General features: G+C 27.2%; 2 protein-coding genes across 7 annotated transcripts; one reads left to right on the top strand and one right to left on the bottom strand.

The window, feature by feature from the left end:
- Window positions 1-10,255: 10,255 nt before the first annotated feature.
- Window positions 10,256-17,087, bottom strand: LOC135927909 (eukaryotic translation initiation factor 4 gamma 3-like). 6 transcript variants are annotated; one of them, XM_065464166.1, is made up of 4 exons: window positions 16,865-17,006; window positions 12,746-12,855; window positions 12,563-12,704; window positions 10,256-11,822 (listed from the first exon to the last, which is right to left on the bottom strand). In XM_065464166.1, the coding sequence occupies exon 4, from the start codon at window positions 11,781-11,783 to the stop codon at window positions 10,470-10,472; it is 1,314 nt and encodes a 437-aa protein (XP_065320238.1). In that variant the 5' UTR covers window positions 11,784-11,822; window positions 12,563-12,704; window positions 12,746-12,855; window positions 16,865-17,006; the 3' UTR covers window positions 10,256-10,469. The 6 variants fall into 6 exon arrangements, 5 of the variants coding, with proteins under 5 accessions (XP_065320238.1, XP_065320240.1, XP_065320239.1 ...); XM_065464168.1 differs by lacking the exon at window positions 16,865-17,006 and adding an exon at window positions 12,976-12,992; XM_065464167.1 differs by lacking the exon at window positions 12,563-12,704.
- Window positions 17,088-17,776: 689 nt separating this feature from the next.
- On the top strand, window positions 17,777-22,091 carry LOC135928395 (protein SREK1IP1-like). Its single transcript, XM_065464849.1, has 5 exons — window positions 17,777-17,856; window positions 17,895-17,960; window positions 18,004-18,138; window positions 18,185-18,332; window positions 21,781-22,091. The coding sequence occupies exons 1-5, from the start codon at window positions 17,832-17,834 to the stop codon at window positions 21,986-21,988; spliced, it is 582 nt and encodes a 193-aa protein (XP_065320921.1). The 5' UTR covers window positions 17,777-17,831; the 3' UTR covers window positions 21,989-22,091.
- The last annotated feature ends 498 nt before the right edge of the window (window positions 22,092-22,589 follow it).

The raw sequence follows: 22,589 nt of genomic DNA, 5'->3' as shown, positions 1-22,589 counted from the left end.
TTATCTTGCCTTATTGGCTGCTAGTTGATTGTATTAAATCTTGTATAAAAAATATGATGCCGCACTTTAAAACACCCCTTATTAAAATTAAGTTTCTAATTATGTGGAATATAATTTAGCCAAAAAAATTGATAGAAAATCCAAATTACCAAGGAAAAGTGAATCACGCAGGCAATGCCTCACTCTTTCACCTCTTTGCATATTCCTGCATAATGTGAATTAACTGGGAATTAAATATTATAATCCCTCTAACGAAGAATGGAATTTCTATTTTATAATGATAATGTTCAAAAAAAATATTTAAAAAGTACTTGTTTTATTTTTCTCTCCTTTTATCGTTATTTGATTTAACCCAATTCCACACATAATGCTATGTTCTTCACCTTTAAAAAAAATGATAACTTAAAGCCGTTCCATGGGAATTTTTTAAGGAAATATAACATTTCAAGCAAATATATAAATGTATATATGATATAAAATATTGTTAATTTTGAATAAGCTGTCCCTATTCTCCATCGTCTGTAGATCTTGACATAATATTACAAGACAATTTAAAAGACCAGCTTTTTACTCATTTGAAAAAACCGTCTTATAAATTAACATCAACGAATTCCAATGAGAAAATATGAATGAAATTGAAACTTTTTTGGGGGGTAAAAAAAATTATCGCAAAATACTAGTAAACCTTATATTATTTTGGCAATAACATATAATTTGAGTATATAAATATATCAGGCCCGATAGGTTCATCCATTAAGTGGGGAGGACTGGGGACAGACAAAAAATTTTGGAAGGGTGGTTAAGAAATTTTTTTTTAACACCATTAAAACGAATATTTGAACACGAAATTGAAAATGTACAATAAATTTTATTTGAAAAAATGATAGATACATATAAAATATAGAAAAAAAATTATAATTATGCTCAAATATGTTTGCAAAATTAAGATTGAAGAATGTGAATTGACTTTAACTTAAAAGAAATAAAATGATTTAATGATTTTACAAATATTATATAATTAATATAGTTTAATTGTGCTTAGTATAATGTTTGTTAAGGATTCAATTATACAATATATATAAGTAAGAAAAAAAATTAAATTTTTGATACGTTTTCTATGAATTGGAGTGAGATTCAGTTTCTGATGATATAAATAACTTAGAAATATTAAATTATTACATTCAACAATAAAGGGATGTACATTAATTTTTGTATTTCCTTTTATCTCATAATTAAATAGTTTAAATCCTTTAATTATAATTATACTAAAAAATTATTATTATAATCACATTATAAAATTTAGATAATATTAAATACGCAAATTGGCGTTTAAATGAATTTAGAAAAGTTATTAAATAAGAATTTATTCTCTAAAAACATTTAAAAGGTTTATTTTAATAAAAATTAATTACAATAACACGCATGGTGGAGGGCTATTTATAATATTTAAAACAAAGTCATTCTTTGCCGGTAAAGCATATTATTAATATTACGATGTAATTATTTTGTGTCATTATGATATTCAATAATGTAACAATCAAAAGTTTTGGATTGGGAATCAAAATTTAAATATAAAAAGAAATATATACTAAAATTATAGTTGAATCCTTTATTAAATAATAATAAAATATAATTTAATAAAAAGTGACAAACATAATCAAAATAAAAGATATATTAAAGTTAATATAAGAAAAATAAAAGTAAAAAAATTAAAATTTAAGTTAACAAAAAAATTAAAACTTAAGTTAACAAAAAAATAATCATTTTTCGCATCATAATTTCTCCATTATATATCCTTTTCCTTTAATCAACATTTACATAGTCTCCCAAGCGAAAAATAAAAAGTTCTACATCCCACTTGTTAAAACTCTTAAAGTATGAAAAAAAAATCTACAATTATAGCGCGTTTTTTTTCTCATTTACATAGACGGGGATCAAAATAATAACTTGATAATTATAATAAAACATTATTTTTGTTTCCGAATTGCATAATGCATTTTTTTTGTAACGCAAAAATGCAACAAATAATATACCAGTGACTATTTAAATAAATAAATAAAAATTTTAATATTATATATCTCTATTGATCTAACAGTGTCATAGTAAATGAGTAAATTGATATAATTTCATTAATTAAATTTAAAAGACAATGTTGGAAAAGATAGATATGAAACCAAACCCCTCATTGCGAAGATTGCAAAAAAATACTTCAGTTAATTCAGTAGTAAAGTGATTTATGCCTTATTATTATTACATTATCATTATATTACCTTATTATGTAATAATAATTTTTTAGTTTGGGAGGATCACCTTATTTCTCAGAGATTATTAAATTCATTTCATGGACATCCTTTAGAAGATTATTTGCCTAGAAAAGTTATTAGAAGATGCCGACTCTTTTTTGCTAGCTCTCTGTCGATTTTTGGTCATTAGGAAGAACATCTCTACATGAGATTCCTGACAGCAATAGAAATAAATATTAATAGAAAGTATTATGATTTAGATGAAAAATTATACATTAGAAAAAGCCAATAGGTGATCAACGATTATCGACTACTAATTGCAATCAATTTTTAAATGATGCATGGTTGGGTATAAATGACGTCTCAAGTGCAGCTTTAGGAAAAGCATTTCGATCATACTGCCCGCCTTCTAATCATGGATGTATAGAGCCATTACCACACCAGTATATGGGCTGGCCGTAAGAAGAATTTGTTCAATTGACTTAATTTATATGTGGTAGAGTTTAAATTGATCTGATAAATTGTCAAATTTTATACCAAATCATTTCTTGTTACTTAAAATCATTACCATCGAGTCCTTCGTATATTATTAGTCATTTGTCACCTAGAATTGAGGGTGCACCATTCATATTTCCATTAGTTGAGAATAATTCCTATTTTCCACCTCCAATCGACTCCTATTATTAGCTATTTACCAACTATTTTATCTATTAATGATGATTTGCTATTCGAATCTCCAATTTCAGTTGACATTGATTCTCCATCTATCTCACCTTCAATCAAATCCCTGTCTAGTATTAGTCATTAATCACCTATTTCATAATCAGGAGACAAAATTCTCCACATATTTTTCAGCCTCTAATCAATTCCTCATCTAGTATAGCTTATTTATCATTCGTTTTGACGCCATCTATTATTAATAATTCACCATTCATATTCCTATCTTCAGTTAACAATTATTCTCCAACTATTACTACTTTATCATCAATTGTTAACAGCAACTTCTATTTTTTCATCCATCAGTTTCAAGAAACAGATATTGTATGTATGTTATCGAAACCCATAAATATTTTAGAATCAATACCAACGGGTATTGAAAACAAAGTAATATTTACTATAAGTAATAAAGACAATATGATTCTGAAAGATAAAGATTAAAAATTGATGTAGAGCGACGATTATGGTGGGTGCATTGGTACATCCACAGTTTTAACAATAAATTACTATAGTATAAATAACAATCTAGCAGCAGACCTTTGGTTATTAAGCATGGCTTATTTAGCAAGTCCACAATAAAACATATAATCCAATATTTATTGCAGCAAAACTGCAATCAAATCTTGAGGATTTGGTATTCGTTATTACACAAAATTGAAAAATTGTGAAACGTATAAAAGAAGAATATGCTCTCTTAGATAAGTATCTTTAAACAGATTAGTTCATCTTATTCAACGTATATTTATAGTTAAATATATAGGAACATATCCAGGGTTGATTCCACATGTAACAGAAACTACCTAGGAGTTTATATCGTACCCCAGTAAGTATAATGTGACTCATTAAGGATAAGGTGGTGCATCAGCCTCCAAAAGTGTACCAAGATTTAATAGACAACAAAGAAAATTATTATACTCCCAGGGATATCAAACAAATTCGTTATATACGATTTAACGAATTCCATAAAAATGATTCTGGTTAATTTGCAAAATTTGACCTTATTAATGAATTACCAAAAAAATATTCATAACCAATAATGAAAAAAAATAGACTATTCTAGCTTAATGGTAGATAATTTCAAATATATTTTTTCTCAAGATTTTCCTAGTATTATCAAACCTATAAATTTAAGTCCCTTGTTTGTGACTACAACAGTTTTCAAGAGTCAAGTGCTCATATCGAAATATTCACCGGATCATCCTATATTCTTTGGTCCTATCTTTTTTACATGGCAGCTCTGATTATGAAACTATTAACATTTTCTTATCTCACTTGGAGGGCGTATTCAAAAAAAAAATATAAATAAATGCTAAAAATCTCATATTCAGCAGCGATGAGGAGTTAGGTCCTAATAGCATCGTTAAGGAAGAATTTTAATGATTCTTCACATATATTATGTATACCTATCATATGAAAAAGAATCCAAACTTATTCTTTAGAGGATAAAAAGGGATTCGAAAGGACAAAGGGAAAATATCGTAACTAGAATTTTTGGCAAGGGGGGACTTGTTTTTTCATTACGCGATAAAATCTTTGGGAGAAAAGATTGAAGATCTGCGCGATCATTGTAGAGAAAAAGCAATTTAATAAATTAATGAAACATATAGATACAGGTTTAGAGGATAATTTATTTTTACATGTATATTTACCTTTAAAAAATACGGTGATATTAGTGTTGTCAAAGGCTCGTTTTGAGCCTGTTTTTAAAAACGGTAAACTCAAAATTTTATACATACAAATATTATGCAAGCATGAAGATTTTTCTCGCAGATGGCACAAAAGGTTTGAACATCTGTTAACGAAATCTCATTGATGTAAATATGAGCAATCAAATTATATTTCTTTAACGATAAACTTATGATATAACACAACAATTATTCCAATATCTTCGATATTCATTTAACCATAAACTTAACTCAAACAATTATTTCAATATCATCCACCAACATGGGGTGTATGTCTATACCTACAAATCGACACCTCATTATAATCCCCTCCCTTGTCCTTATATCTTATCTTTTTGTATCTTTAAAAATATTATTTCACTAAATTTGTAGAAAAAGTTATACACGAAAGGTTAAACCCGCCAACAAATTCTCATCAGATACTAATCCACGTTAATACCAAATTATTACATCTCAGAATAGTAAATCGAAGTGTTTCTCCTTTCGAAATCAAAATTAAAACTAATGCACATATCCCCCTCCGACCCTCTCCAATCTTTAATTTTATAAATTATTGATATTAAATTCACCGAATCTCTTTTTTACACATTATTTTAAATTGTCGCAAAACCACAACATATCATTTACAAATAAAATATAACGCCATTTATAATATTACCGCAATATCCCTTATCTTAAAGAATATTCTCAAAAAAATTTCAATATATTGGTAGTAAGGGTTGTCTTATCCTTTTGTGCTAAACAACTATAAACATATCCTACTAAATATCCAATATGACAAAATTAAATAAAACAATTAATTTACGTAAAATAAATTACAGTGTGAACATTATATTTTTCCCCCTAATGGGTAATCTCTATACGTTTTTATGTTATAGGTATAATATTATCTTTTATTACAAATTAATATTTCCGATAAAAATTTTTTGAGTGACATGTTATTTATTAGAGTGATATTATTGTATGGTAATATTGTAATTTAATCTATATAAATGGTAATGTCAATTAAAAAAGAAAGTGCTATTTAGAAAAAAATATTGATAGCGAGTAGGCAAAAATTAATTTTAAAAAATTAATCTATCTAACTCTTTAACCATTAAAATGTGATCATTGATATGGTAATTTGTTCGATATTTTTGATTGATTGATAATAATATGAAAATCTAGCTTACCTTTTAAAAGTAAATAATATTGACATATAAAATATCTTGAAACAAAAATAATAAATTTAAAATAATAATGCGCCAACTTGCGGATTTAATATTATCGAAATTTAAAAAGTAATTACAATTATTTTTTAATATAAATATAATTAAAGGATTTTAAACTGTCTACCATGCTATCGTGAGATAAAAGGAAATATAAGCAATTAATGTACATTCCTTTATTAGTGAATACCAGCTGATAACCCGTCAAGAATAACGGGGAATCAGAATTTTCTTCTTATGGAGATAAATTTTACCTTTATGTGACGATTGGATGAATTATAAATTAGCCATGGAAGAATGCTTCATTGATTATTATTTCTTCTACTTCATCAATATTAATCTAAAAATTTTTAAAATCAATATAATAAAAACAAAATTAATATCAAAATTTGTCTGATTTATTGATTAATTCGATTTAATTAGTGTTTACATATAAATATATAATTTTTTATTATAGTGGTCTTAATATTTTTTAATATATATATATTTAAGTTATATGCTCATAATGAAATAAAATAAATTTTGCAATCAATTATTTTTATTTATAATATAAAAAAGCAAAAGTATATCAAAATGTATCTTAAAGTATCTAAAACAGATACAGATACCTAAAATAATATATAGATACAAATCAGATACTTTAAAAAAAATCTATCTAGATACAAATATCACATTTTTATATCTGGATACTTTAACAACTCTGATCAGAATAATCAAATGAGACATTATCCTGATCCATTCTTCCAAGATTTCTAGAAAAGGCCAAAAATATTATGGAAAATATGGAATAAAAAAATAGATTTGTGAGTTATGATATTTATCAATTCTATTTTCCACATCCAAACGCAATGGTTTTTGCCCTCTATAAAATCTACACTCATTTCAAAGAATCATTTAAATGCTTTTAATACCTTCTTAAATACTCTTTTAAAAAAAGATCTGCCATCATAGATTCATTATGAGGGCAAACCTGATTATCTCACAAACACTCTGGTGGTATCCACCCCATTGCAATGGGCTATTTAGAAGATTATTAGCAAAAATAATTGACACGGGTCAAAACCTAGGGTCTTAACTTATTATGTATACGTATCAATTGGGATTTGGTGTTAAGAGAGAAGCATTTGTATGATATCCAAAATTCTCATCCTAACATGGCTACTATCAAAATATACTTTAAAAATGTTTTCAATAGCAAATTTCGTAAACATTTCATAAATTGTTATTATCCCAAATTTCCTGATTATTCAAAATTCCTAGAAACATAAACATTAAAAGTTCTTTATTCAGCCTACATGTCATAACATAGATTCTGACGAAAAGATCCAACAGAGGGCACGCATCCTTTTTTATTTTACCTTGGTATTCGTTATCTCATCCATTATCTTACATCTAAATGGTATCTTGTTGATGGAACATGTGGTGCTATTCCAATAATAATTGGTTTTCAATTTCTTGGAAACAAATTTTAAAAGACTCATTTTTTAATAAATCCAAAATCTGTTTCCATGATAACAATATACAAAACCCGAATCCAGCAAGATAAAATTTTATATTGTACATAAATAATAATAATAATTAACAAAAAATAAGGAAATTAATACAATTAAAATTCAAACATGTTTCAAATATTTGTTCATATTAAATGCAATAAGTATTTATACACTTCATTAACATATTATAGATTAATAATTTTGAAATAAAAATTCATCAAAATAAGGTAAATTTCTGATTCACACTTCCTATAGGCTTATTTCTGATTTATCCATCTTCAAATTAAGGAGAATACTAATAATTTCTTATCATTCTTGTGGGACATCAGCTAGTAATCATATAAAATGCAAATAATTATTAGATTGTGGGAATGTATCTTTCCTTAAATGTTTTTTTTTATTAACAATGGAAGCCACAAAGCCCTCCTTGAAGAATTGTTACCCACAGAGTTTTGAATATGTTTGCATCTTCTCATGATATGGATCCAATCTTCAAATGATCCTTTTCATAAGAAAATATATTTTGATACAGGTACAGGGGTCAGGCCATATTTTAATTTTTTTTTAAATACACCAGGGCCGTGCCTAAAAATTTTAAAGATACCCAGGTCGGGCTGTATATTTTAAATAGCCATTATCATCTAAAAAAAATGAAAATAAATATAATATATTAAATTAGACCTTGAAGATTTTGAAATAGATATTATACTTTTTAGATACACTTTATATTTGGTGAGGATAAGAATATAGGATATCACTGTAAAGTTTTAATTATATATGGGTCATGGTAACGTTAATTCAGAATCAGATGATGAAGTAAGCAACATCCTTTCTTACGCTAATCTATAATATATAAATAATATTTCGAATTATTAAACTATACTATAGAGAAATAACAACTGGTTAAAAAAAATTCAAATCTGATAAAGGAAACAGCTTATTATAAAATAACTCTTTTTCCTTAAAAAAATTGGGATTAATATTTAAATAAATATCTTTTATTTTCATATGAATAAAAATAGGATTTTCTAAACTTGTATGTAAGTTTTTAAAAAAGATTAACTAAAAACTTGATATTTATTTTTTGTTATATTTTCTCCTTCTCCGTTTAATGGCGCTTTTCAGATTTACCCAGTATCCCCTCTGATTTTTCTTTTGCATTTTTGACGTTCTCCTGAGCATCAATATTTGTAAAGTTCATCGTTCTTAATTTACGTCATCTTATGCCTTCCTCAATATCTTGATCCTCCTACTTCCAACTCATCTTTTGTCTTACCAAACTATTTTAGTTCAATTCTTCCCAGTCCACTCCAAACACTTCTAATTCCTATTCTTGTTCTCACTTCCTTCCTAGTTTAGAATGGGAATAGAACTGAAACAAGAAAATGAATTTAAAAATGTCCAACGAGTCACCTTAAGCTAGTGTTGTTAAAATAGCTAGATTCCTTCAATTTTTAAAACGGCTAACTCAAGATTTCACCCAAAAAGTAAGATTATCCAAGCTTGAAGATTTCTGCCCAAAGCCGGCGTGGGCATCTATTATCAAAATTTTCAGGAGATAATATTTTTTGGCTAAAATCTTGGTTTAGTGGTTTTAAAAATCGGAAAAATCGAGACGTTTAACAACACTTCATTCAGCCATATAACATAACTCATATTATAAATAAATTTTTAAGGATAAAAAAAAACAAAATAATCATTTGTGAAGTTATTTTTTTCTTTTTTTTAAGACATTGATTTAAGGATTAGGTGGTAAATAAAATCAATTTGGATCGGTATCGGTTATCGGGCCGGTTTTATATCAATATCAATATCGGATTGGATAGGTGAAGAAATTGTGGATCGGCATAGCCCTAATTAAGATATATTTTTATTGCATATATATATATACTGTTTCAAATTAATATCATTAGTGTTGTTAAACGACTGCATTTTAAAAAATGACTAATCAAATAATTTTTCCAAAAAAATTTAAGCCAGCTTCGAGATTTCATTAATAGACATCCAAACCTTTCTGCCATCCTGAACAACATCCCAGAAGAGAAGTAACTTAACTTAGATTTTTATCGCTTAAATCGTCGCCCGAGAATTAGATTATTCCATCTCCACTTTTTTTAAAAAAATTTTTCGGGAGAGGCAATTTAAAAAAAAATTAAGTTTCTCTTGTTTTCAATAGGATATTTAACCTTATAATTGGCTACAATTTAACTTTATATTTTATATAGATTTCGAATTTTTTTTTGTGTGTAGATAGAATAGTATAATTATAAGAAAAAAATTTAGGGTTAGGGTTACGTTAACTCAATCTTCATATCTTTTCTCAAATTTATTTTATGTATAGCTACAAGATTAATTTATAAAAATGCAAAATATCAAGGGTCAGGGTTAGGGAAAGTTTCATTTCTTAAATTTATACGGTATTTATTTTAAAAATGCGATAAAACCTAAATTACAAATTAATATTAAAGGGAAAGAAGAATTGTTTTCAATAGGATATTTAACCTTATAATTGGCTACTCTAATTTTTTCTTGTGTGTGTGTAGATAGAATAGAATAATTATAAGAAAAAAATTTAGGGTTAGGGTAATGTTAACCTCATTCTTTACATCTTTTCTCAAATTTATTTTATGTATAGCTACAAGATTAATTTATAAAAATGCAAAATATCAAGGGTCAGGGTTAGGGAAAGTTTCATTTCTTAAATTTATACGGTATTTATTTTAAAAATGCGATAAAACCTAAATTACAAATTAATATTAAAGGGAAAGAGTTATAATTATATAAAATTTAAATTTTATATAGATTACGAATTTTTTTTTGTGTGTAGATAGAATAGTATAATTCTAAAAAAATTGATTTATATTAAAAAAGCCATTTTTGACAAAAAGTAGATATAGTGAATTCGCATGACTAATCTATAGGACATTTATATAAATTTTGTTTTAGCATGATCATTTTATGTTTCCTTATGATAATGAATACAATATAAAATATTAAAAAAATAAATGTAAAAAATCTGTATAGTACGGATCCTAATGTCGACGATTAGAATCAGTTCTAGTTGTGATTGTCAAGGATCGAATCGGAATGGCATCAGCCAAAAAAAAGTAGAAGAATGCAGTCCTAGTAACGGGTATCGCAAAAAGGCCAATCGACCACTACTTTGCTATTGGTGCCCGGACGGTCACACGTGATAAAAGATGTGTCATGTGCCAGAGCGGTTGCCCAATTGAAATGGATGGCTAGGGCCATGATGTGGACTCTTGCTATTACAATGTCTACTATATCGATACCATGTTCAATTGTCATCTTGGATACCAACTTCTTTAAGAACATTACCTCGCTCCTATCTCTTTGGGAAGCTTGGCATCGTGAATCAGTAATATCCTTTTCTATGATAGCAAACATGTCCTTGAGGCGCTTAATTTTCTCTTCCAGTGTTTCGGTTAACGGAATGCAGTTGGAGATGTATAAAGGAGCTTGAGTTCGGGGTGCGGATACTGAGAAAACATTCCCCGTGTGAAATTTAGAATGGCTGTTTTCATTGCCAACGGCTGTGTTCAGCATTGATTCTGCAATTGGTAGACTGTTTGATGGCAGCTTCAGCGGGGTGCTATGCAAGATGTTTGATTGGGGGGTGGTGTTGGCATCCATAGAGGTAGGCAAAGCCGTGATGGAGGCATTAACGTCGGAGACAATCAGGGAGCCATCAGGAGTAGAATTAGGCTTTTTCTTTCTAGGTTTGCGTGCCTTATTTGATTTACATCCAGATTTTGGGGTCAGCTTGAATTGTTCAGTGGATATGTATTGCGTTTGGAGGCTAGGTATGTGGTTTACAATTTTGATGTCCTCTGGCGGGTTAATGACTGTAAGAATCTTGTTAATGGATCGAGGTTTAGGTTCCTCATTTTCAGGGGCTACTATCTTGTCACTTGTTTTACATTCAAACCGCTCGAGAACTTCTTTATCTTTAGGAGGCACCCAGTTATTATTTTTTAGCTCTACAAGGTCATTGATCATAGAACGGATTTGGGGAGGAAGCAAATCATTTCCTAGCAAGCGAAAAAATATTTCGTCTATTATGTTCCCCTCCTCCACTTTTCTTTCAGTGTAATCTTTACCCGAAAACCGTATAAGGTTGCACAGAGCTTCATAGGATAAGGTTGTTTTATCCTTGGAAAGTTTGTTGAGGCAATCATTTAATATTTTGTCACTGATGAGGGCATGTTTGTAAAGCTCGCTAATAAACTTGATAATATTCAGAAAACGGTCCCGAGTCTTACGCAGATATTCTTGGTAATCTTTCTCCAGGAATCGCCGTTCAGTCTCATCTTTGGCATCAGAGATTTTTTTATTCCATTCCAAGTCTTTGATTGATTTCAATTCTCCATCGCTGGGGTAAAACTCTTTCTGACACATATCTAGAAGTATAGACATTGGTTTGCAATTTGGAACATTGCAGCGATAAGCTAGAAACTTTAAGAAAATATTTAATTAAAATAGATATAATTTGGTTTAATATTCTGAATTCTGCTTGATTTTGTTATAAAAAATAACTCTAATAAATGTATGGATTTAAACAAGACTTACACTAGTCGAACCATGACCTCGTTAGTTGGTAACCATGAAATGGCAAAAAAAACATAATTTAAATAGTGAATATTTTGATTCAAATCAAAAATGAAATAAAAAAAGTCATTTAAGAGCTGCTTTGATACAATATAATAATCATATAATTGGTTTAGTTGAACCTTTAGAAACCCGGTTCAAATTTTTCGAACAAACTGATTAGAGGCGACTAACATTAATTTTATTATTGACCACGAACGCGGTATGAATCCTTATACAAATTGCTAAAGTGGACTGAACTAATTGAGACCTTAAATAATTTAACAGAGTTGATATTATTGTGAGTCTAATTTTTATTTTATTAATGAAAGTCGAGTTTTAATCAGCTTTTTTTTCAATTCCGTTTCGTATATGTTAATTTTTAATATTCGCCATCGCTACTTAGACATATAACAAAACCTAGACATTATACATCAATGAAAAACAGCTGGGAAGGCCATTTTGGCTAACCATAATTTTAAACGAGAGGCCAATTTATTTCTAAGTCTTGACGCGAGCTTTATTAAAGAGTTGCCAGATATCATCGAGATAATAAGGAAGCAATTTATCAATTTAAATAGTAGTTTTTAACATGAGAATTAGTATACGGGTCACCAAAATGGCGGGTCCAGCTGATTTGCATTCAACGACGCTTTCGAATGCTGCATTATGAATGCATCGTCAGTTTAGGTATCATTGTATGTCATTGGTCAGACCATGCCTGCATTTTTACTATAAATGTGAAAAACCCTTTATAATTATGTATCGTAAATAATATTCTGCAATTTTACCGGGGATTCGGAACAAAAGCATTTTTGCGTTTCTGTTCTGTTCCAGCCATGAAAATTATGTTCCGTTCCTCATTCAATTCCATGTTTAGAAAAGTCCCAAAAATGCGTTCCTACATAAAAATATAATATTTAATATTATCTTATTCTATTATATCAATAACGCAATTTTTTTTTATCCTTATAAGAATACAAGATCAGTCACGATGTATCTAATAGTGCTGTTAAATTACCTAACATTGACCATCTCTATTGTGGCTTGTGGTCAGACTTTTAGCCTAAGAAAATCCAATTAAGCCTACAAGTTTTGTCTCAACTTGAAGATTGATTCGCATATTTTTGAATAAAAACATGGCTTCGCTATCTCGTAGTTGAACAAAAATTGGGTAGTTCAACAACACTAGTATCTAAGCATTAATTAAGACGCTTTCTAAATGATTATCATTTACATTTGCAAGGTGGTATTATTACATTATACAAAAGTGTCGTTACCTTGTTAGAATATACATATATATATCTTCTCTTCTCTTCTCTTAGAAAGAAAGAAAGAAAGAAAGAAAGAAAGAAAGAAAGAAAGAAAGAAAGAAAGAAAGAAAGAAAGAAAGAAAGAAAGAAAGAAAGAAAGAAAGAAAGAAAGAAAGAAAGAAAGAAAGAAAGAAAGAAAGAAAGAAAGAAAGAAAGAAAGAAATATATATATATATATATGTCTAGGTGTAATAATTAACATCTAAATCAATATTTGACTTTTGAAAAACGTCTCTCAATAAAAAGTCGGTGACACTCAAAAACTATTATTTTATATAAATTTGATTTAAAACAAGTTTTTTATAAAAAAAATCTTAATCAATTATTAAGTATAATAATTCTTTATTAAAGTGAGTAATAATATTGTTATGCGAAGTAAATTGGAAAGTTACAAAAACCGAATAATAATGATTGAGTCATTATAAATATTTTATTTATTAAAATGTGCAATAAAATTAAATTTAAAATTTTCATTTTTTTTTTGGAAGGCTTTGTAACCAGCCTGATATTGGAATGTTCCCAGAATCACACACAGCTCCCCTTCCAATATAATTTTTATAATTTTTCCAAAGTTTTATTTCCTGGAATGTTCAATTCCATGTTCCTCCTCATAACTAAATATTTTTTCAAGGAATAACTGGGAAAAAAATATTTGAATATAAATTTAACAAAAAGAAGTGTCAAATCAAATATCATCAATCAAATATATATAATGATAGATCAAGGATTCCTCGATATTTTTATTTTTATCGGATCAGATCGGGCCGATATTGTAAAATTTCTGATGCGATAAGGATAAAATGGCATTTTAATTTTTTAAAAAAAAATTAATTATTTTCCTTTTTATTTCGGATAGATAAATAAATATTATTATATCAATAATTGATTTAACAATAAATAAAAGTATTTAGATTCAATAGGAGCTATAACTAGACCTGTGCAACGGTCGGCTGTTGACCGGCCGCTTATTTTATTGGATACGTCGAAAACGCCGACGTTTATGAAAATCACGTCGACGAGAAGTTTTTTTCATATTTTATGCCTATTTTTTTTTCTTCTAATAATTCCTCAACATCACTGTCGTAATTTTTTTTTAAAATGTCAATCAAGATTTTAATGAATTCTTATTAAATCTACATATTTTAAAATCATAATTTATTATATTGACATCATTTTAGAATTCAATCAATCAAAAATGTGAAATTCCAAAATTTACCATAATTTTACATATATATTTTTTTAAATGGATATGCAATCTACACTTAATAAATCTATAAATAATTTTTGTACTATAATGGTAAACAATAAAATTAAAAAATCATTTGTGTATAAAATAATTTTTGGTTTTCTAAGCTTGAAAAGAGATAATAAAACAATTTCCATAAATTCTGACAAATTTTTACTGTGATTGTTGCTTAGATAAAGGTTATTTGTTATAGACGATACAATGATGATTCAAATAAGCCATTTTCGCAGTATATATATCTTTTTTTCAAAAAAATATTATTTTCTCATAATTAAGCCAAAATCTTTAATAAATTTATAAAATTAAATTATGTAAAATAATATTCTAGCTATAAAAATTCAAAACTTTTCAATCAACATTGGCACAAGGGAATTTGTTAAAACACTTGACTTCTGGTCATTAATATTAAAGAAGATACTTCATCAAAATCGCAAAAAATATTTTATATCCAAACCAAAATTCTAGACAAATTCTAAAACTTCATTAAAAAATGGCTTCTAGCAAGAAACTATGTGTTATTACTTGTGTTATTATCACCTTTTCAATCAATTGATAATATAGGAATGAAAATTTTTTTTAAGGTATTAAATTTATATAAAAATTGGTCCCCTATGTCTTTTTTGTTCTATTGAAATAGCATTAGCTAGAAGTTTAAAATAGTTGAATTTTATAGCCGTGGCAACAATATGATTACACATAGACATGAATGATTTAAATAATATTGTATAATTGCATATTCATCTAATCATCTCTGTTTATGGGTATCTTTACATACAACCAAGAATAATTTTTTAACAAATTCATTTCTTATTTGATAAATTGTCCCTGATTTGATGTCTAAATATAAATTAAAGATTATTATGATTTTTTTTGTTATCAATTTTTCAAAATACTTATTTTAGAAATATCAAGCAATTCTAGTTCTGATTTACCACAAACAGGACAAACACTAAGCCGTACTGCTCTTAATGATGTTTACTTGTCAATGAAAGTGCATATATAAGAACAAATTAACTCAGGGTCAAAATTTGCTCAATTAAATTCAATATGTGGACAGATCAATATAGAAAAAGAAACTATATTACACACCCAGTGAAAGAGTTATTTTTTTCTACCATTGGATTGACATTAAATTCAAGGGGATCATCATTATGTCCCAAAAATTTAAAATAAAATAATTTTTATACATCATAAATTATAAAATCACGAAATAGATTTTTGGATTTATAATGAATTTTCAAATGAAAATTACAAAATATGCCGAGATATCTGTAGTTTAGGTTTTTTATTATTTTATTATTTTTTTTTTAAAAATTTAGTAAGGAATTTTAAAAAAAAAATGTTATAAAAATTTATAACTACGGAAATTTATGTTGCTTTTGTTGACGCCGGCTAAAAATCGGCGCAACATTGGCTGTAAGATTTTTGGAAATCATGCTGAGCACCGATAGTTTTGTCAGTGCACAGGACGAGCTATAACTCATTATTTTAAGAAATATTTCTTTTTATTTTTTTTAATAAAAAGTAAAGAACTATAAAATTTAAAAATGAAAGAGGTAACCTAAAAATATTCAATAAAATTCATGGTTAAAATAAATCAAATATCTTTGATATGCCAATTGTGGTTATAGATATATCAAAGGTGCAGGAATAGTGACATTCCCCCCCCCAAAGTGCTTATTGTAAATATTTTAAGTCAATAAAAAAAATTCTCTATGTACCTTCTGTAAAAAAGTCAATTAACCTTAAAATTAAAGACAATTGGTTCATAGGATTAATTGTTAATCAAATATATTTTTTTAATTGTGTATGCTTAATTGATATATTTATATTGATTTGTAAACTATATATAAAATAAACTGACAAAATTTATTACAAAGTTATAATAAATTTATTCACTTTTTTTACTGTTCACCTTCCACCATACCCCTCCCCCTAAAAGAATGTTTAAAATATATAACTAAATTGAAGAGAAAAGCCTAAGTGAATAATTTCCTTAAATAATTCAAATTTTTTTTAGAAAAAATGTAATTTTATATTAAAAAAGAAGTGAGAAAAACTAAATTTAAACACAGCCAGGCCTGTTAATAGTGGACTTAATAATATTTTGTAAAATTTATAGAGAAGAAATCAACTTAATAGCCCTCCTTTATACAATATTGATTTAAAATATAGGTAGAATACAATGGATTATCATAATGAAATCGCAAATGACCCCTCATCTGACAAGATTTTATAAAATTTAATTTGTAGTAAATTAATATATTTTTTTAAATTATATGCATATAATCATATTATGCAAATTTATTTATAAAACATATGAAAACAAATTTGTTATTTATATAATATACCTTAATGAGAATAACATAAATATCTGCATGAGTGTTCATAACTGCCCTATTATAAATAGATATGACAGTACCCTCCACCTTTTCACATGTGTTGATAAACTCTATCATATTTATGAAATTTGAAAAGATAAATCTATTATCGATGAGACCTATTTTATCGAGTATAACCACAACTCTTCTAATGATCATCTCAGTCTTGGTATTCATTTTAACATCTATTTTATGTATCTCCTGATACATTTCAATTTTTTCTTGTGTATCTCATTATCTATTTCAGAATTCTTGTGGGTCTTATGGTTTTGGTAAGTATCAGCAGAATAATGAAAGGCCGAGTTAAGAAAAGTGATATTTATTAGATGACAGGGACACATATTTATCAATTATGTTTTTAAAAGCTATAATTTGAGATAGTTTAATCAAACATTCATCCAAATTCAAATTTTTTAGGCATTAATATTCTAATTTTACAAATTTAATCACAATGAAAATCTTGCCTTTTTAGATCTCTATCCTTATTTGAAAATAAGATATTTGTTAGTCTTTACTAATTTCCGAATCTTTATATCAATCTGATGGTTTATAAATAATTTTTATGTTTATGATATTGTTAGCATTTGAGAATTAATAATCTAAAACATTAGATAAAAATTGAAGATTGAATTTATCGAATGAATGAAAAAGGCAATTAAGAATATATTTTGCATTTCACCTTGTTATCTTCATCAGCAGCAGTGTTTTTTTTGCAGCTATTTTAAACAAATGTCTTACCAATTAATTTCAAGTAATCTTTTTTATGACATAACTAATATGTAACAATATATTTAATAATAGATACTGATAACAATATTGTTAGCCACCAATACTGACAGTGATGATTTTATATTTGAGTTAACAGCTGATTTTAAATGATTGATAAATATCAATCTATCTTTTAATATTTTATAATTAGTATGCACATAAAGAAATTATGCAAAATTCATTCAATTTAAAAGGTTTGCTTATATAATTTGATTAATTATAATAAAACTAGAAATTGCTGGGAAAACAAATCCTAATGACATAAATATTAGAGCTGCTTGCAAAAAATGTGGATTTGGTACCCTATTTTATGTATTATATTATTTCTTTATATGATATAGTTGGGCATCTTCCTTTTCAATGTAGAAATTATATAATACTTGATCCTAAAAGAGAAATGATCCTTGATGTTAGTAGCACATCTTCAGATGATGGTGTCTCTAATTTTATATCGCCTTTGGTGAAATTGAGAGATGGTGATTTTATTATATTAAATTTATTAGAAATATTTATCTAATAAAGATGAAATTAAAATTGAAGAAATGAAAAAAATGATTAAAGCAACAGCTTTTCCATTAAGTAATCCAATTATTGATAATGATGATATATTAAAAAGACTTAAACATTCAATGAAAAAGAGATTAAAGAAGAAATTAAAAAAAGATAAAAGGTTTAAATAAAATTTTAATTGATAATAATTTATTTTATCATTATTATATTAGTTAAAATAATAAAAATATATTTATAAACATTAATAAAAGCTATTATATAAATATTTCAAAGTTCAACAGGCTTAAGATATTTTAAAATAAATATGACTTTTCCCACCAAAAGCAGTAATATTTCTTACATTTTAAGATAAGAAAGATTTGTATGATATTTTGTTAAGATTTTATCCTCATAGTAGCTAATTTTAAATATTATGTGTGATGGCATTGAATTTAAATTGGAGTACATATATTATATGTTTTTATAATTAATAAAAATTTTAAAGTTAAAGTGGGTAAATGGAGTGATTAATATAAGCTGAAAGAGAGGCAAAAACATTAAAAAATGTTTATTTAAGAGAAATTGGGCCAAATATTATTTTTAAATTTTTTGCTACATTGGAAATACTGAAGTGGATTGGCATAGATCTAGAAAGTGTTTTTTCAGACAAAAGATGTTATAAAATATCTTGTTCTTTACCCAAACTGTTTCCTTAAATATGAAGAAAATATTTTTTGAGATTTTGTTCACTAATAAATAGGCTTGTATTGATATACACAAATTTTTTACCTACCCAATATTTTCCGATATTACTACAAAACCGATTCTATACAATTTGGCACCAATATTTTAAGTTAAAGATTACCCAAATTAAAGCTAGTTATAACTTGAATTTAGCCTCTAATTTAATACTATGAGCATCCAATATAAGTCCATATGGATGACAAAAAATAAATTATTAAGGATCTTTTACTCTGGAGTTATGCATTTTCTATGCTTTTTCTAAAAGCTGACTCTACGAAATTTCATTTAAAAAAAATGAATTACACTTTTTAGAGTTTAATGTAACATATCTCTTTTTTGGAATAAATAATGATTGATGTTTTAATCCATTAGCTTTTGAAATAAATAGATAGCAAGACAATCTTTTTTTTAAATATATTTTGCAGAGTTAGTGAACAACAAGAGACACAATTTTTCTACCTCGAACCTGTAGGTAGAAAAGAAAACATAAAATTGATTCTAATTACTTGACCCAACTCACTAGCCGGTGGGTTGTAGGCCTATTCAAATACGAATCGAATGTTACATTGTTCTTTTTCACACATAATGAAATAAATTACTTTTCATTACTTTACGAGTAGAGTTATTCGAAATTAACTTAATATTTCATCAGAGGCCTTCGTGGGAGGTTCATCTTCGGTTTGGACCGGTTCCGACCTTTTCTCGTTTAAGCGCATTAGAATTATTTGGGGGGGAATAAGGATTTTCATCACTTTTCTCTAAAAAAGTAATGTTGAGCCGTATAAGAATTAATTTTTGTCAAATCATATTTATAAGAAGGACGAACAAATTTAAGGGCTGAGAGCATTTCTTTAGGTTAACCTAAGAAGCTAACAGCATCAAATGATATGGAAAATTGTATCTAAAACAATAATTACTGATACTCCCCTTTAGTCAAAATTGATTATTAATAATCTTTAACCCTTTCGGTCGCGGTAGTGCAAATATAAAACCACCTTTTAACCTTTATATCTTCTAAAGGAGTTAATCATATAAAATGAAACCACCACGAATATATATTAAAAGATATTCTTTTTCATATGTTTGTGGAGGAGTTATTTTTTAATTTTTTTTTTCGCGCCTTTATTTCAAAATACGTTTTTTACGGTGATTTTTCTTAAAATTCCAATTTTAATTATAAGTAAGTATATTTATCAAATATTTTTAAATGTATATATTCCTCACTATTTTATCTATCTTTCTAATATTTATTTTTGCTCAAATAAATAATATTTATATATTATTTTGATCTCTTTAATGTGGTATATTAAACTAACCACTGCCACTTAACAACAATATTTTTAATATTTATTTTTTTAAATAATTGATAAATTTTGCCAACTCATTTCGCAATAATTTTAGCTTGTTATATATATGGATGATTATCTGGACATTCCATCTGAAGGTTCTTCGTTAGACAACTCATCCACTGATTCCGAAGATGATTATGAATCGGATACACGTTACCAAATTGATAGTGATGATTATGAATCGGATACACCTTATCAAATTGAAATTGATCGATTTAAAAAAGAAAGGTATATATGCTACCGGAACACTAAACAAAAATAGGAGATACTTGCCCATAAAGAATATGGAAACAAAATTAAAAAGAAGTGAGTTTGACTGGAGAAGTGACAAAAATAATATAAGTATAATTAAATGGCGAGATAATCGTGACGTATTTATAATGCCCAATTATATTGATCCGAGATCAGTGGATACTGTGAATAGAAAAAATTAAAAAAGGGGAAGTATTTGACGTAAAATGTCCAATAATGATAAAGATGTATAATAAATATATGGGGTCTGTTGACCATTTCAAGTCTTTATATGAAATTTCGCGAAAGTGGCGAAAATGGTGACTACCAATATTTTTTTGGCTGATAGATGCGGCGATTATCAATTCATTCATAATATACAATATTCTTACAGATAATAAACTCTCATCGAAAGAATTCCGAAGACAAATAATTGCTAGCGAATTGGCATACTGTAAAAATGTTAATAGGGATTATAATATTCATAATGATAATAATTATATATCAATGCAAAGAAAAAATAATAAAGCTTATATCCTTCCAGAAATTAGACTAAAAAACTCAGCTCATCAACCTCAGGCAGGAACCTCACTAAGGTGTACCTTCTGTAGTACAAAGTTAAATCCCAGAAGAACAAGGTGGTCGTGCAAATCATGCAACGTACCACTATGTCTAAATAAAAATAGAGACTGTTTCGAAAGTTTCCATAAGGTGTCAATGATATGAATTTGAAACCACCAGGGAGAGCCGCCATTTTGAATTTAAAAAACTTTTTTTGTGTGTTTTATATTATATTATACTAGAATCAATAAAAAAATTACTAAATATCGTGTTGCAACATATTAATTTTATGAGGGAACCTAAAGGGTTAAAGGGGTTAAAATATCGAGGGGCTTTAACCCCTGTTCACGGGCATTTTAGAGGTTCGGTTCATGTTTGGGCGACAAATTTTTTTACTTTTCAGGTTCGGTTTGGGATCGATAAATAATAGCGGTTAGTACCGGTTTGACGGTTTAGGTTCGGGTTGAATCCCTGAAGGATTATTCCGCGCATTTTGAGGAAAAAGGGAAAGTCATAATCACGAATCTTGTTTTTTTAATTGGAAACCTATCACAAATATGACACTTAAATGTCATTAATTAAAAATGAATTTTTAATATCAAATTCTAATTTTAACTAATGGTTATGTTAGTTAGAGTGTAGTTTGAATAAAATCATAATATAATATACTATAATACATATGATTGATTTTTGAAAATGTTTCAGTTGATTTCATTTTATTTTTTATATATATCTCACTTCTAGGAACTCCAAATATAAAAAGACACAACATAGCTCATCATCGAGCGAAAACGAAAGGGAGCCAAGTCACAGTCATACTCGTAAACATAAGCGTAAAAAGTCGAGAAATTTGACTACCGAAAAGTTTCCGTCAAAATATCGAAATAGATCTGGCATCAGTAGCGACGAAAGGCGTTCAAGAACAAAGAGGAAAAAACATAGGAAGCATTAAAGTTCTTTCGTAATTTTTATTATATCAAAATATCGGTCGGTTATATTTTTATACGTGATTTGTAAATAAAGATATGGTGTAAACAAATTGTTTGTAGTTATAATCTTTATTCCTTGTATATAATTATGAATCGATAAATATATATAAATATTTATTAAAAAAAATAAATAAAAGGTTGTATGAAATTTCCATCTGATATCAGCTGTTACTATGTTAATTTTTAATACGGATTATAAGGAGAGATATGGAATGGAACGTTCTGGGAACAGAACTTCGAGTAAATTTAGGGAACCGAACCGGAACCTGTATTCCGAAATCTTCTCGAAACGATCTCGGGACGTTCCTAAAAATATATCCAAATTTCTCTTTTAATTGATCTAACAAGTTGCATGTATCAAGTTTTATTAATTTTTTTAAATAATCATATTGAACTATAAATACAAGACTTAAAAAAGTGATAACGATTAGCAAACAAGGGGTAGTGTTGTTAAACGGCTCGGCTAACTCGCTATTTCATCCAGAATGATTTAACGCAAGCCTGAAGATTTTGTTTGTAGAAGGAACGAAGGTTTGAATATCTAATAGGCGAATTCTCAAGGCT

This window comes from Gordionus sp. m RMFG-2023, chromosome 4 (assembly GCF_954871325.1).
Source record: "Gordionus sp. m RMFG-2023 chromosome 4, tfGorSpeb1-WG-v2, whole genome shotgun sequence".
NCBI classification, from domain to species: Eukaryota; Metazoa; Nematomorpha; class Gordioida; order Chordodea; family Parachordodidae; genus Gordionus; species Gordionus sp. m RMFG-2023.
Note: the sequence above shows the minus strand (reverse complement) of the source record. Positions and strands in the feature narration are given on the sequence as shown.

What these genes read in the sequence shown, in the direction of transcription:
- LOC135927909 (XM_065464165.1), bottom strand. Translation starts at nt 17,071, where the DNA reads ATGAATACCAAGACTGAGATGATCATTAGAAGAGTTGTGGTTATACTC. An exon ending in TTTATGTTATTCTCATTAAG is followed by an intron (nt 11,823 to 16,864) that starts GTATATTATATA and finishes ATTTTCTTAAAG; the next exon opens with TTTCTAGCTTATCGCTGCAA.
- LOC135928395 (XM_065464849.1), top strand. Translation starts at nt 17,832, where the DNA reads ATGCAAAATTCATTCAATTTAAAAG. An exon ending in TTTGGTGAAATTGAGAGATG is followed by an intron (nt 18,139 to 18,184) that starts GTGATTTTATTA and finishes TATCTAATAAAG; the next exon opens with ATGAAATTAAAATTGAAGAA. An exon ending in AAATTAAAAAAAGATAAAAG is followed by an intron (nt 18,333 to 21,780) that starts GTTTAAATAAAA and finishes TCTCACTTCTAG; the next exon opens with GAACTCCAAATATAAAAAGA.